Source organism: Parasteatoda tepidariorum, chromosome 9 (genome assembly GCF_043381705.1).
Source record: "Parasteatoda tepidariorum isolate YZ-2023 chromosome 9, CAS_Ptep_4.0, whole genome shotgun sequence".
In the NCBI taxonomy this organism is placed as follows: domain Eukaryota; kingdom Metazoa; phylum Arthropoda; class Arachnida; order Araneae; family Theridiidae; genus Parasteatoda; species Parasteatoda tepidariorum.
In genome coordinates this window covers 26,255,662-26,271,762 of record NC_092212.1, presented here as the reverse complement: position 1 = coordinate 26,271,762, position 16,101 = coordinate 26,255,662, and the positions used below count along the sequence as shown (strand labels likewise).

Genomic DNA, 16,101 nt, shown 5'->3' with positions numbered 1-16,101 from the left:
GAAAGGATACCACCGAAATTTTCTGTCCTTTGTAGAGCTTGTCGCCCGATATGATCACATTTTGCGACAAGTTTTGGATATACCCAAAGGTAATAGTAATTATTTCTAAGCTTTTTTATCGCTTTATTTTTTTATAATTATTAACTGTTTAATATCAGGACTTTTTTGAAATTGTGTTTTTTTATGTTTCTATGATCTACAAGATATCTGAGTGCAACAATTCAAAATGAAATGATTGAGAACTTGGGGACCAATCTCGAAACCCATCTACTAGAACAAATTAGAGCGTCACCGTTTTTTGCCATCATAATGGATACGACACAGGACATATCGAAGGTAGATCAGCTAAGCATTGTTGTGAGGTATACAGTAATAACCAGATCGGAAAATGGACAGCCAATTGATATAGAAGTAAAAGAAGTGTTTCTAGGCTTTTATGCAGTCATCAAACATGGCGCAGTAGATTTAGTCAACCAAGTGACAACATTATTTATCGACAAAAATATTGATTTAAAAAATGTATGGGGCAAGACTATGATGGAGCCAGTGTGATGAGTGGTGTGTATAATGGTGTACAAAAACATATTAAGGATATCCAGCCTAATGCAGAGTACGTACATTGTGCCACTCATAACTTAAATTTGGTGATAAATGATGTCGTTAGCAGTTGTGTGGAAATACAGATTTTTTTCGCAACGTTGCAAGATTTGTATAACTTTTTCGGAAACAGCATCAAACGTTGGGATCTACTGTCAAAATTCACTGGCGAATCGGACACCACTCTAAAAAAACTAAATCCGACTAGATGGTCCAGTAGGGTCAATACGATATCTGCAATAAAACTTCGTTATTTTGATATTATCAAAGCATTATCAGAAATAGTTCTAAAGAGTCCTAATAAAGATGAGCGTAGTGAAGCAGAGAGTATTAAAACAAAAATGCTAAATTTCGAGTTCGTGTTGCTTTGCGAATTCATGCACAGTGTATTGAACGACATCAATTATGCATCCAAAACTTTACAAAAATGCGACATCAATTTGGGCGAGGCGAGTAAAGTTTTAGCAGAGACCAAAGCAAAGTTGCAAATTTATAGAAATGATTTCGAATTATTCAAGTGCAAAGCCAGTGAAACTGCAAGAAAATATGGTATTGATACCCATTTTCAAGAAAAAAGGCAAAGAAAAGTTAAAAAACATTTTGATGAATTAGCTGCTGATCACCGATTTCCAAACCGAGAAAAAATATTTAAAATTGAGATTTTCAATAATGTACTAGACACAGTAATATCTCAATTAGATACACGTTTTATTGGTATGAGTGCAGTCTGTCATATATTCGATTTTCTAACACCAACATTTTTATTACATGTTGATGAAGCAACTTTATTACAAAAGTGTGACGAATTCCAAAGAAAATATTCAGATATAATAGGCCCTAGTTTTTCACTTCAATTTATTAATATTTACCACCTAGTTTTACCTCAACTAACTCAAGCATGGACTGTTCACCAATTATGTAAGGAAATAATGAGCAAATATGGAGTGCTAGAATGCGACCTAACGGAAGTATTTACAGCAATGTTATTATTCTTTACAATTCCAGTCACTTCTGCAGCAGCTGAAAGGTCATTTAGCAAATTAAAAATAATAAAAAAAATTTTAAGAAATAATATGGGCCAAACTCGACTTCGACATTTATAGCTAATAGCAATTGAAAACAAAACCGCATCGAGTCTGGATTTAAGCGAAGTCATTGATACTTTTGCGAAAACTTAAGCTAGGAAAAAATTGTAAATATAATTGTTATTTAGTCAGTTGGTAGGCCCGACCTTTATATAATAAACCCTTGAATCTTCTCTATTTCGTTTTATTAGCCAAACCTACACCAAGTGTTAATTGTAATTTATGTTGTTACTGTTTAATATTTTTATTACCTGCAATGCACAAAAAAGAGCTTAAGTAGCTTAGCATTTTTAAAGTATTTGTAAATTTCATATTTTTATTTGATAAAATCTAATCAGTTTACATAGCAGTGGGGCCCCATTTTTTAATTTGCCCCAGGGCCCTTGGTTACCTAGCTACGCCACTGATCTGAGTATGAAGTTTTGATAGAAATCTGACTTTCTGTGCCTTACAAGTAAATGAAATTCAAAAATACTATATCGCGATGCATCACGATATATAATTTCTAATGTCGCCCAGTCCTAGGCTCCACGCACTTTTTTTTTTTTTTTTTTTTTTTTTTTTTTTTATCTTTTTAAAAAAACATCACTGAAAACTCAATTTAATATTTAATTTTTAAAGCTACCAGTATTTAATGATTTGAAATTTCATAATGTTTTCTAAAATTGTGTCAAGAATTTTTAGAACACAGAAATCATGAAAATATTTCCAGAGCTTTCTGCGCAAGTGAGCTTGGAATGCATGACAGCGAATGAAATGCAAATTGATAGCGTAGAGAAGTGGAATTGGTACCAATTCTTTCCGTTGCAGCGTCTACAAATCAGTAGCCAGTGTTATCGATGATAAATTGGGACTCCGTTAAGAGGTCTCACCGGGCGAGTCATATATGGATTCTCAGGGTAAAACTGGTAGCCAAACTAGCTTTTATAAAAGTTTTTTTGTGGGCGGGGTTATAATAGTTTGCTTTATTTAGTTCACCACTAATTAGCTCGAATTAAAAATTGTATAGTTACACTTTTAACACTCGTGGATTGGATATATTAAATTTAAAATAAAAGAAAAAATAAGTCTGTTAAATTAGCTCTGCCCAAACTTATGCAACAGCTTCTTATATTTTACTATTCTGAATCCGTATGACTCGCTGTCTCGAAAAGGTTAATTCAAGGAGAATACGTAAGAAATTGGAACTCTCATGGATTGGATGGTGTTTTCAATCTAAATGTAAACAACAACTATCTCGAAATCTTGACCTCCTCTACTTCCGGTTAGAAAGTATACAGTTGCTTACTACAACTTATACTGAGGGGCTATATTTTTAAACATATGATTGTTTTTAATAAAAGAAATAAATTAAAAAATTTTAAAGATCAAATTTATTGCATGAGATATTATTGATACTAAGTAATTCAGATAAGTTTATTTTATATCCTTCGTTGAACAGCCGATCCAATTATTTGGGGCTTACGACTGCTAATGTTTAACTCCACAACCTTGTAATTTTGAATGTACAACTCAAAAGAGTCTCAAAACGCAATGATCATAGTGTAAACCAAATGGCTTCAAAGCACATGAAAAACATTAATCATGAAGTATATGCTTCGGGTAAGCTTGCAACGTTTTCTTATGTAGAAAACACCATCCGTAGAAGAAAAAAATGGTGCACTTGGCTTGTGGTTTAACCCTTTGCACTCCGAGTACTTTCAGAAGCTGTTTGATCTAATATCAGCACTATAGCTTTTAAAATACACAATATGATATTATAATACAATTGTTAAAATTATTAAAATAATGTATTTACTAATTATTAAGCTATAAAATCTCTTAATTTTAAAGTGGTGACTGTTGATGGTGCCTACTTGGGGACATCGGAGAGTAAAGGGTTAAAGATTCTTCAAATGGTAAATTATCAAGTTCTAGGATCTTTTGATTGTTATTCTTGACAGAACATTTAACAATTACAAATTATCGCACTGTAATAATTTATTATCTTTGCACGTTAGTAATGATATGGAATTAAAATTTATTCGTCCTTATAAATTATTTCCTATTGTTCGTTATCCAAAACAAAGCTTTCAGAAGAGAGGCGCGCAAGAATTTTTTTCTTCATAGGAGCGGAATCTTTCATAGACTCCTATGAAAGATTTGAATTTTTGGATATATAATATAGTTTTTATAAATTTGGAAAGAAAGATTTGAATGGTAAGAGATTTTCCACGAATTTTATTTTGCACTGTTAACCAGATTCATTAAAAATAGCAGCGACATCATACAAAACCACCCCTATTAAATGTTTTATTTGATATGTTTTCTTTTCTAATATTATCACATTTGGTTTGTCAGACCTTCATTTTAGGAAAATATTATTCGTTATTAAATTTTGTTATAGGATACAAAATTTCACTTGCGGAAAATCGGTTAGAGCACCTTGTGTATCATTTAGAGCTTTCAATAAAAAGTACACAAATTGCTCGAAATTTCTTACATATTCAAGATGTTTCAATCATCATTATTATAACTTATTATTATTTTATTTTATTAAAATTTATTTTAATGAAATGTTATTATGAAAATTATTTTGTAACTTCTGAAAAAATCATAAACTGCAGCATGCGTTTCAAAACAAAATTATACATTTTTTTCTTCTTTAATGTTTTCCTAGCATGAGCTGTATGAAGGGATTATTCATATCTGGTGTGATTTTTAACGGAATTTTCTTATATATATTTAATATTGATTATTTTTATATTAATTGAGAAATACTGTAAAAAGTATGCTTAATTTTATTTAATATTTATGCAGTTTATTTATTTTTGTTTATATATATATATANAGCATTATGTCGCTCCAGAACTTTTGAATGGTTTAAACGCTTTTGAGACAGCGCGAAAGCTTGGAAGATGGTCCACACACAGGTTGGCCGCAGTCGTTACGCACGCCGGAAGAAATTGAAAAGGTTCGCTTCCACACATTGCGTTGCCTTTGAGGCGATTCTTAGCCCAGCATGGTGTCGTTGAAATGCAGCATCCACCATACTCTCCAGACCTAGCACCCGCAGACAGTTTCCTAAGCTAAAAAATTCTCTGAAGGGGACAAGATTTCAAGATGTCGAAGCCATCAAGAAGACTGTAACGTCACTATTAAAGAGCATTCCAAAAGAGGACTTTAAAACTTCGATCCGAAATTTGCCCTGCCGAGCACAGACGTGCATTATGGCTGATGGGGGTTACTTCGAATAATATTAAATGGCTATGTGTTTAATTTTATTTTCTTCTGAGTTATTCCATGAGTCCTGGAAATTAATAGCCGGACCTTGTATATATATATATATATATATAAACAGAGATAGAAAATCAATTAATAAGGAAAGAGAAGAAAACATTTCAAAAGAAAATTTAGAATTTAAGAGCTGTGCACAAACTGCAAGTACATATAACCCATAATATAAGATAAAAACACAAAGAAAACAAGAAAAGATATGAAAAAAAGGATATTAAAGAGGAGAAGAAAATATAAAATCATTTAAAACTTAAAAAGGATTAAAAAATCAATTCAAATTAAAAGTTAACAAAGAAAAGATATCTTGGAATCAGTGCACATGATTATACCCGCAGCAATAGTGCTTTCTAATATTGTATTAATATAGTTAAAGCAAAATATATCAATACAACAGTTCGTGAAGAAACAAAGAAAAAAAATTTACCAATTTGTAGACATGATTTTATGAAGTAAGAAATCACAAACATTTAAGAAAAATACAAAATAAAACACAAATCGGAACATGCAAAGTCGATTTATTCTCAAATAATTTGCTAAAATGATTCAGCACTATTTTCGCAACTAAGTTATCAGATTACAAAATATGAAATTAAAGCGTAATTGGAGGTTAATCGAATGATTTTTAAGGTTCGTTCATACTGAAGTTAAGAACCGTATTTGATTTGTGTGTTACCTTGGATTTTCTCAATAATTGGATTAGCGCATAATAATGGTATATTAAACAGGAGAACCGTGGCAGTTCAGGGGATATAGAGCTCTCTTCTCAATGAGGTGACCCAGGATCAACCCAAGCGTTGGTTAGACGATTCGAATTCTGCTACCGGTTCGCACCTAACACAGTGCTGAAATAAAATATCCTCATTTTTAAACAGATCATGAGTTAAATTCTTTCTTGCTTTCGACGTTATCGTGGGACATTTCCGTAGCTTTCCTCCCCATGTTACGCAAATATGGATAACTTCCATCAAAAAGTCCTCCACAAAGGCTAGTTTGTCCAAAGCTTAATCCAGAAGCTCTGTTGTCTTCTGGATTGGGTTAAAAATTACTAGGCTACGGAGTTGAGCATTGATAATCAAGAACTCAAATCTGAGACAACCGTTCAACGCCAGTAATGAAATAAAATATTACACTGGATGAATTCGGGCAAATCCATGGTAAAAACTAAATTGTAACTAACAAACAGCCTACTCAAATATTCGATTATATACTTAATATGAATCAAATGTTTGTAATTTCTATAAAAATCATCGAATTTAAATTTTGTATTTAAAATTCGACCTTCTATTAATCATAAACTTATAATTATTCAGTATAATTTAATATTACCTCGCGCAAATCCAGTTTTCGGGCCAATCCATGGTAACAAACATATCAAATTAGTTTTTCAACTTCAATATGATCACGCCTTAGATATGTGACATCACTGTACCCTTGATTTACCTTTAATTTCATATGTCGTAATCTAGCAACTTAGTTACGAAAATATTTTTAAATCAATTTTGCAAATTATTCATAAGTTCTTGACATGCTCGCTTCAAATATTCCGTTTCTAATTGTGTTTTAATTTGTATTTTTCGAAAATATTTATGATGTTTTTATTTGAATCGGTATGAATCAATCTTTCTCTCTATTTTTTCTTCTTTGGTGCTACTCAGACTACTGTACCGATACCCAATCTGCTTTAGCTACATTAATAGAATATTAGAAAGCTCTATTTTTGCGATTATAATCGTGTGAGCTGTAGAATAAATTTTAGATATTTTCGAATCTTTGATTTAAAATATGCAATAGGTATAGCTCTACAAACAACAGTTTTTACGCAATTCAATAATATAGTCCAAACTACGTTTTTTTTAAAATTCATTTGTGTCTATACTAATGGTCACCACTTCTCTGCTGTTTAGGGAGCGGTAATACAAGACTAATACATTTCAGTTTACGATGAGCTAAGGTCATTTTATGTTGCATACAAACTGGTGCACTCAGAGAAAAACTAAACTAAAATAGAAATATAATTTTTAAACAATCTGTAATTTTTCGACCAAAACTAATTTCAAAGAGATCCCCTCACCCGAATGATGTAAGATACAAGTCGTTATAAATGCAACTAAAAATTTGTTCCCAAGTGCTAATTTTGATAATAAAATTTGATAATTAAAAGGGTTTTAAAAGAAACTTTTTTCAAATAGTTTTCTTGAATGGGAAGAATATATGCAATCAATTTAGCTGATGCAGCAGATTGTCGAAAGAAAAGAAAGATAATTACAAAGAACTCTCCTGTTGGCGGACAAATAAAAAAAAAGAACTTTTTTTTGTATATTATTTTGAAACTTCAAAATTTTAAACGTCATAACATTTTATATAATACTTTCATAGCTACTTCTACATAAACTGTCATGAAAAAATTTACGATATATTCTTTTTTATTGAATCTCGTTTTTGAAGAAATTATTCAAATATATGTAGACGAAATATCAACCGCAGGTGCTTCTGAATAAATAACTTAATATGGTTTTTTGTATTTGATTTTCAAAGATCTATGCCTCACTTGATTAAGTAGGCGCCCTTTTGTAATCTCATATATTATCTAAAAAAATTTCATTCAGTTCGTTCATTTATGTTTAAATAATTGCATATTGCTTAGGATAAGATGTCAACTGCTCAGACAGGTAAGTAAACTGATATTATTTATAATTATCGTAATCAATGATGATAATCAGTTGTTTTTTAACACTGTTTTTCAATATAATTTTGAAAACAATCTGTAATTTTTCGACCAAAATTAATTTTAAATTTGAAATCTCCACACCCGAATGATGTAAGATCCAAGTAGTCATAAATGCATTGATAATAAATGATATATTGATAATAAAACTTGATAATTAAAAGTAGTTTTCAAAGTTATTTTTTCTTCAAATAGTTATCTTAAATGGGAAGAATCCATGCAATCAATTTAGCTGATGCAGCGAAACATTAATTGCCGAAAGGAAAGAAAGATGATTATCGTAGATACTGAAAGCGAACAAATAAACAAGAAGCTCTTGTCAGCGAACAAATAAAAAAGAATGAATGCTTTTTTTTTGTATAATTTTGGAACTACAATATTCTAAACGTCATACCATTTTACTTAATACTTTCATAGCCACTTCTACGAAAATTGTAACGAAAAAAATATACGATACGTTCTTTTTAACGCAACCATGTATCGAATCTTACTAGTCTCATTGTACTCTGTTTGAAAAGAAATGATTTAAATGTACGTAGATGAAATAACAGCCGCAGGTGCTTTTGAATAAATAACTTTATATGGTTTTTCATATTTGATTTTCAAATATGTATGCATCTCTTTATTAAGTATGCGCCTTTCTGTTTCTTATATAGTATCTGAATTTCGTTCATTTATGTTTAAATAATTGTATATTGCTTTGGATAAGATGTCAACTGCTCAGACAGGTAAGTAAACTGATTTTATTTATAATGATCGTAATCAGTGATGATTAGAATGGTGATAGTCAGTTGTTATTTTAACAGTTTTATCAGTTTTTCAAAGCTCTGTAGTTAAGGAAAATAAAAAAAGTGTTAATTTAAGTGCCTTACACTTGAAACAATGCGATGATTTTTAACTATATGTATAATCTTGCCGTGAAGAATTATCTGGTCTTTAGAACAGAAGGGTGGGGATAACTTAAAGAAATATTTTATTTTTGAGCTGATTCGGATGCAAAAGTGTTTAACTTTTAGTATGAAAATTTAACATATTTACTTGCAATGATACGAAACGTCATCAATTCTTTAGTATGAGGCTTTCTAGTGTGCAATTTAATACTACTTTAAGCAAGTGTCACAAGTGAGAAGGTTTTTCTGATGAGTTGTTAAAATATAAAAACGGTAAGAAAAAATATAGTATACGTTTCTTATAACCACAATATTTATCACCAAAGAATGATCACAATGTATATTTAATATACTTTATAATTACATCTAATTTTTTCAACAGGGACATAAGTGACATAAGAGACAGACGCCATAAGTGACGTGACAGGTGACAGCAGTGACAGGTGACGAAAGTGGCATTTTATTCACTCAAATTCAGATGTTAGTCATAATATTTCTGACATAAAAAACTGAAAGTTTTTAAAAGTGTAATTGGATGAAAGTGTTAATTTAAAAAAAAGTGTAATTAAATAATTTCATTGCATTGTTTAAAAGAAAAACAAACTTTGTAAGGATTTGAATAAAGACAAAAGACATTAATTTCCCACTATCTGCCTGTATTGTTTAGAAAAAATTAAATCATCAGGTAGTTTAAGCTGCTGTATTAAAGTACATATTTGTTGCATATTTTGATAGCCAGAAATCATGGAATTCGAAGATATTTTGAAAAATGTAGGAGATTTTGGATGGTATCAAAAGTTCCTCTTAGTTGTTTTTCTAGTGCCAACATATCTTTTTATTCCGTGGGTATCTTTGAACGCCATCTTCATTTCTGCCACTCCTCAACATTGGTGCTACGTTCCTGAAGTGCATTCATCAAATCTTTCTACGGATGAGCAAAAATATCTAATTAGACCCCCTCAAGATCCATCCTGCTCAAGATATGACGTTAATTATACAGGTGTTCTACACTCGGATAATATCACAGTGGATGAGAGCTGGTCCGTGATTGAATGCGATCTCGGATGGCAATACGATAATACACACTACGATGAAACAGCTGTAACTAAAGTAAGGAACTTTATGCTATCTTCTTTAATAAATTCTATATTGCACTTTTAAAGAAGGAGTTAGAGAATATTAAACAAAGCTTAGTAATTTAGATAATAATACATTAAATTTTTTTAGCATTCTATAAGAGGTTAAAAATGCAAATTAATAATGTTCAATTTCCATACTTAATTATTAGACCATCATAAAAATCCTGTTAAATTTAGAATAATTATTTGTCCAATACTTACAAATCTAAACCAGCCACCATTTTCTCTAACTACTTAAATAAAGTTATTCATAATATTATGGAAGAAGGTTTTTCATGGATTATCAAAAACAATCAATTGAATTTAAAAATTTATTGAACAAAATAAAATTAATTCTATTGCGAATTTTGATTTTCAAAATTTCTTCAATAGCATCCCCCTTTCTAAACTAAAAGATGTTCTTTTGAGTTATTACTATGATTATAAAAATATCCTTGATTACGATTTTTATTATTGTTAATTTTAATAAATATTAAAATTTCAATTTTAAGGAATATTTGGCTTTTTAATTATTATCTTTACAATGGAAAGCATATTTTTGTTCTAACGGCTGAAATACCACAAGGATCTAATTTTTAATCAATTTTAGCTAGCTTATTTTTTACACTATTATGGAAAAGTTTAATACTCTTTGTACTTGTTTTTAGACTTTTTAATAATTTAATTGTCTTTTATTTTCAAAATTATACAATTTTGTGAAATAATATTTACCCAGAGGAATTAGTCTTGCTTCGTAACCATGATGATAATATTATTTTTTGTTTTTGGATTTAAGTAAACAGAAGAAAATATCTTCCCTGTTGAATTGTGCGATAAACGAAATTATTTTAAATTTAATAAAAATGAACTAATAACAAGAGATTTTTATGTTTTTAAAAACAATTTTTTAAATACTATTTTTAATCAAATGAATAGAATTCAAAGAATTTGTAGTAATGTTTATTTATTAAAAAAATGGATATCTAACTAATGTAATTAAATCTATGTAAAATCATTGAGTTAATTGTATGTTATAATTATTAATAAATTTATTAAGAGTTTATTATTAAATAAATTTGTATTTTTACCATGTACAAATCCAAATCGGGCAAATCCGTTACTAAACACTTTCAATATTTAATCGAAACTTTTACAATAATTTTTTTTTCAATAAATGTTAATTATTTCTCTAAAAAAACAATTTAAAAAAAATTTATATTTAAAATTCAACCTCAAAAATATTATACTTTGAATTATCGATTATAATATTATTACCTTGCGCACATCCATTTTCGCGCCAATCCAATGAAATCGACAAATCAAATGCGTTTCTGTACTTCAGTAAAAGCGTACTATAAAGTACATCTCACTATTCTCTACTTCATATTTAGTAAACTGACAAATTTGTTACGAAAATGTTTTAAATCAGTTTTGAAAAATGGCGGGAAGTGTAAGTACATTTGTTCTCTACTCGCTTTATATTATACATATTATGTTTTATTCTGCATTTCTCTCAAATTTTTTTCTAATTTAAGTGTGATGCGTTTTATTTTGTATTTTTTGCTTAATATGTTCTATTTGCCTTTCAAATATTTTTGGTTCTCCTCCCGCTATTATATTGACATATTTTGCTTTGATTATATTGATACAATATTAGAAAGTTTTTTCTTTGCGGATATAATCGTATGAGATGATGGCGAGATTAGATCTTTTCCTTATTTTGTTTTCCGCCTTTTTAATTTTTTTTTAAATTTTAAAACTTCAGCAATTTTTTTTAAGGAACACATTATTTATTAATGATTTTTCTTCTACTCTTTTTCTAAGATTATGCATCATTACTTGTTTATTGTATATTTTCCTTGTTCTTCTTTGTATATTTTAATTTTATATATGTTGGTTAGACGATTCGAATTCTGCTACCGGTTCGCACCTAACACAGTGCTGAAATAAAATATCCTCATTTTTAAACAGATCATGAGTTAAATTCTTTCTTGCTTTCGACGTTATCGTGGGACATTTCCGTAGCTTTCCTCCCCATGTTACGCAAATATGGATAACTTCCATCAAAAAGTCCTCCACAAAGGCTAGTTTGTCCAAAGCTTAATCCAGAAGCTCTGTTGTCTTCTGGATTGGGTTAAAAATTACTAGGCTACGGAGTTGAGCATTGATAATCAAGAACTCAAATCTGAGACAACCGTTCAACGCCAGTAATGAAATAAAATATTACACTGGATGTCATAACATTTTATATAATACTTTCATAGCTACTTCTACATAAACTGTCATGAAAAAATTTACGATATATTCTTTTTTATTGAATCTCGTTTTTGAAGAAATTATTCAAATATATGTAGACGAAATATCAACCGCAGGTGCTTCTGAATAAATAACTTAATATGGTTTTTTGTATTTGATTTTCAAAGATCTATGCCTCACTTGATTAAGTAGGCGCCCTTTTGTAATCTCATATATTATCTAAAAAAATTTCATTCAGTTCGTTCATTTATGTTTAAATAATTGCATATTGCTTAGGATAAGATGTCAACTGCTCAGACAGGTAAGTAAACTGATATTATTTATAATTATCGTAATCAATGATGATAATCAGTTGTTTTTTAACACTGTTTTTCAATATAATTTTGAAAACAATCTGTAATTTTTCGACCAAAATTAATTTTAAATTTGAAATCTCCACACCCGAATGATGTAAGATCCAAGTAGTCATAAATGCATTGATAATAAATGATATATTGATAATAAAACTTGATAATTAAAAGTAGTTTTCAAAGTTATTTTTTCTTCAAATAGTTATCTTAAATGGGAAGAATCCATGCAATCAATTTAGCTGATGCAGCGAAACATTAATTGCTGAAAGGAAAGAAAGATGATTATCGTAGATACTGAAAGCGAACAAATAAACAAGAAGCTCTTGTCAGCGAACAAATAAAAAAGAATGAATGCTTTTTTTTTGTATAATTTTGGAACTACAATATTCTAAACGTCATACCATTTTACTTAATACTTTCATAGCCACTTCTACGAAAATTGTAACGAAAAAAATATACGATACGTTCTTTTTAACGCAACCATGTATCGAATCTTACTAGTCTCATTGTACTCTGTTTGAAAAGAAATGATTTAAATGTACGTAGATGAAATAACAGCCGCAGGTGCTTTTGAATAAATAACTTTATATGGTTTTTCATATTTGATTTTCAAATATGTATGCATCTCTTTATTAAGTATGCGCCTTTCTGTTTCTTATATAGTATCTGAATTTCGTTCATTTATGTTTAAATAATTGTATATTGCTTTGGATAAGATGTCAACTGCTCAGACAGGTAAGTAAACTGATTTTATTTATAATGATCGTAATCAGTGATGATTAGAATGGTGATAGTCAGTTGTTATTTTAACAGTTTTATCAGTTTTTCAAAGCTCTGTAGTTAAGGAAAATAAAAAAAGTGTTAATTTAAGTGCCTTACACTTGAAACAATGCGATGATTTTTAACTATATGTATAATCTTGCCGTGAAGAATTATCTGGTCTTTAGAACAGAAGGGTGGGGATAACTTAAAGAAATATTTTATTTTTGAGCTGATTCGGATGCAAAAGTGTTTAACTTTTAGTATGAAAATTTAACATATTTACTTGCAATGATACGAAACGTCATCAATTCTTTAGTATGAGGCTTTCTAGTGTGCANTATATACATTTTTTATAAAGGCTATTTAATCATATTGACTTAACTTCATTGACTATTATTAATAATAACCGGATAAAGAGATTCATTTGCGATATTTCTCACTTTGACCAAAAGAAATGTTTATTATTAAAAACGAACGGTTAATATTAATAATAACCGGATTTATTACTTTAACAGTAAAATATAAACTATTTAATTTATATGAGGTCATTGCAGACAGCTTAGTTGTTGGCATTGAATTATCATTTTGCTCAATACATGCTGTCAACAATTAAAATGCTGTATAAAAAACTATCGAAGTTACTTTTAAATGACATTATTCTCAATTCTGAAAATTTTTAAACAACTCAATATTTTTCTAAAACGCTATCATGGTAATAGATATAGCTTTCCTTTTGTAGGTGCGGTCGGAAACCAACGTTTTTAGGTTTAACACTGATAGTAGCTATTGCTGAAATAGGATCTGCTTTCTCTCCTTCCTTAATGTTGTTTCTCGTCTTAAGAATAATCATTGGAAGTACAATGACTTGTTTGTATAGTCTTGGATACATCATCGGTACGTACACTACTTTTTTTTTACATACTTTAAACGAAGGAATTTTTTTTAGAAAAGAAACAATTGCTTTAAGAACTGTGACACTAACATCAATGAATTTACTTTAGAACACTGATTTTTGTAAACTAATAAATTTTGCTTAGTTGCCAAGTTGGCGAAAGATTTTTCTCAAGTATTTGCAACTTCAGCTAAATTCCTGATTCGTTGTCTATTTAGTTTGCTTTACAATCATTTTGACCACCACGGCTGGCATATTAATAAACTATATGAATATCTTATTTAAATATTGGTCCAATTCCAAAAATAATAAAAATAAATAAATAAAATAGGCTTCACTTTTAAACAGGTCATTTCTTCCTTTTTTCAAATTTAGTACTCCTCCAGTTTATTCGTAATTCCAAACAGAAGGCAAAAATAACAAACAAGATAAGAAAAAAATTACATTAAAAGTGAACAATGATGGAGTTGTTAAACTATTATTAAAATTAGGTCCTCGCATGAAAACTTAAATCATCGATGTCTTTTCATTTCAGTTCTGGAGTTAGTTAGCCCCAATATTCGATCCAGGATAAACGGAGTCGCCACGAACTGTTGGAGTCTAGGTCTATGTTTACTGCCATTATTAGCTTATATTACAAGAAGCTGGGTCTATCTTAGTATTGTAATGGCGGGTGCATCATCAGCTTGTTTTCTATTAGCATACTTGTAGGTATAATTTTTTGAATTTTCTTGGGAAGTGATTCCAGAAAGCTTTGTAGGTTAAGTTTTTGATATTTAAGTTTTTGACACTTTAAGTTTCTGATTCTTTTTTTTTTTAATTTCTCAGGAAATACCTCGAGGACTATTTTGTAAATTTTGAAGTATTTAGTTCATTCGATTTTTCATGCTTGGCAATAAAGATTGAAGAGGTTTTAGAGACCAACAATAAGTTACGAAAGGAAACAAGTATTTTTGATCACCCTATGCCAGAAAATCAAGCAATAAGCTTGTAACTTTCATCGGTCACTCAGTCTATTATTTTAAATAACTGCATAAAATTTCGTTAACCTAGCTTAAGTATTAATGGAGATATGAAAACTTTTATTAAAAAAGAAATTTTTTTGGTTTTATTCTCTTTTGGTATAAATTTAAAAACGTTAGCAAAATTAAAGAAAACTTTGGAGCAATTTAAAATTAATTATAAAAGTATTGTTTTAAAATGAGAAAAAAAATGTTAAAAATGCGCAAGATATGAATATTTAAAGTAGTTCTTTTGTACTGCGCATTCGCGAAAAGAAATTTCAAATTTCTTTTTCCTAATTTTTCAGGGAATCATATTTGCCAACTAATGGAAAAAATCTGATTTTAATATCTTAAAAATGGAAAAAGTTTAATGCCATTTTTTAAGTAGTTTTCGTACTTTTTAAAAGAAAACTTAAAAGAAAAGCTAAAAATAATCAGCTGTTTTTAGCAAATTATATTATGTAGTACTGAAAATTGCACTACCCTATAATGACTGGACAACAAGAGCACAATTAAATATGTAGAAAACCCTTTATCATTTCGTTCTTTTAAAAAATATAAAAACTACTTAGAAAATTGCTTGAAACTATTTGCGTAAAGATATTTCGATCAAATTTTTTTCTTTAGTAGCGAAATACGAATCACAATAAAATTATGAAAAAATAATTAAGAATTTTTTCCGCGCTTACGCAGTACAAAAGAAAATAATTAAATATTCATATCTTGCGCAATTTTTAATTTTTTTTCTCCAAATTTTAAAACAATAATTTTGTAACTTGTTTAAAATTGTTCCCAAAATTCTACTTAAAATTTTAAAGTTATAACTAAAAAAAACATCAGACAAAAAAATTTTTTTTTTAATTATCTCCATAAATATTTAAGCTAGATTAACGAAATTTAATGCAGTCATTGAAAATAATAACCAAAGTAATCGATACAAGTTACTGGCTTATTACTTAATTTTTTGGCATAGATTGTTCAAAAATACTTGTTTTTTTATAATTTATTGCTGGTCGCTAAAACCCCTGAAAGATTTAAATTTTATTGCAAAGTATGAAATATCGCATGAACCGAGCGCTTCTAAAAACACCAAAATAATCCTCAAAGCCTTAAATCCTCAAAGCATATATTTAAAATTTCGGTTGG

At 29.1% G+C, this 16,101-nt stretch overlaps 1 protein-coding gene across 1 annotated transcript in view; it reads left to right on the top strand.

Moving 5' to 3' along the window:
• Nucleotides 1-8,077: 8,077 nt before the first annotated feature.
• The window catches only part of LOC107452435 (carcinine transporter-like), a 23,490-nt gene continuing 15,466 nt past the window's right edge, over nucleotides 8,078-16,101 (top strand). The window contains exons 1-4 of the mRNA XM_071184937.1: nucleotides 8,078-8,411; nucleotides 8,956-9,683; nucleotides 13,698-13,953; nucleotides 14,487-14,658. Of these exons, the coding sequence (XP_071041038.1) occupies nucleotides 13,881-13,953; nucleotides 14,487-14,658 (245 nt within the window). The 5' untranslated portion in view covers nucleotides 8,078-8,411; nucleotides 8,956-9,683; nucleotides 13,698-13,880. The remainder of the gene's footprint in view (nucleotides 8,412-8,955; nucleotides 9,684-13,697; nucleotides 13,954-14,486; nucleotides 14,659-16,101) is intronic.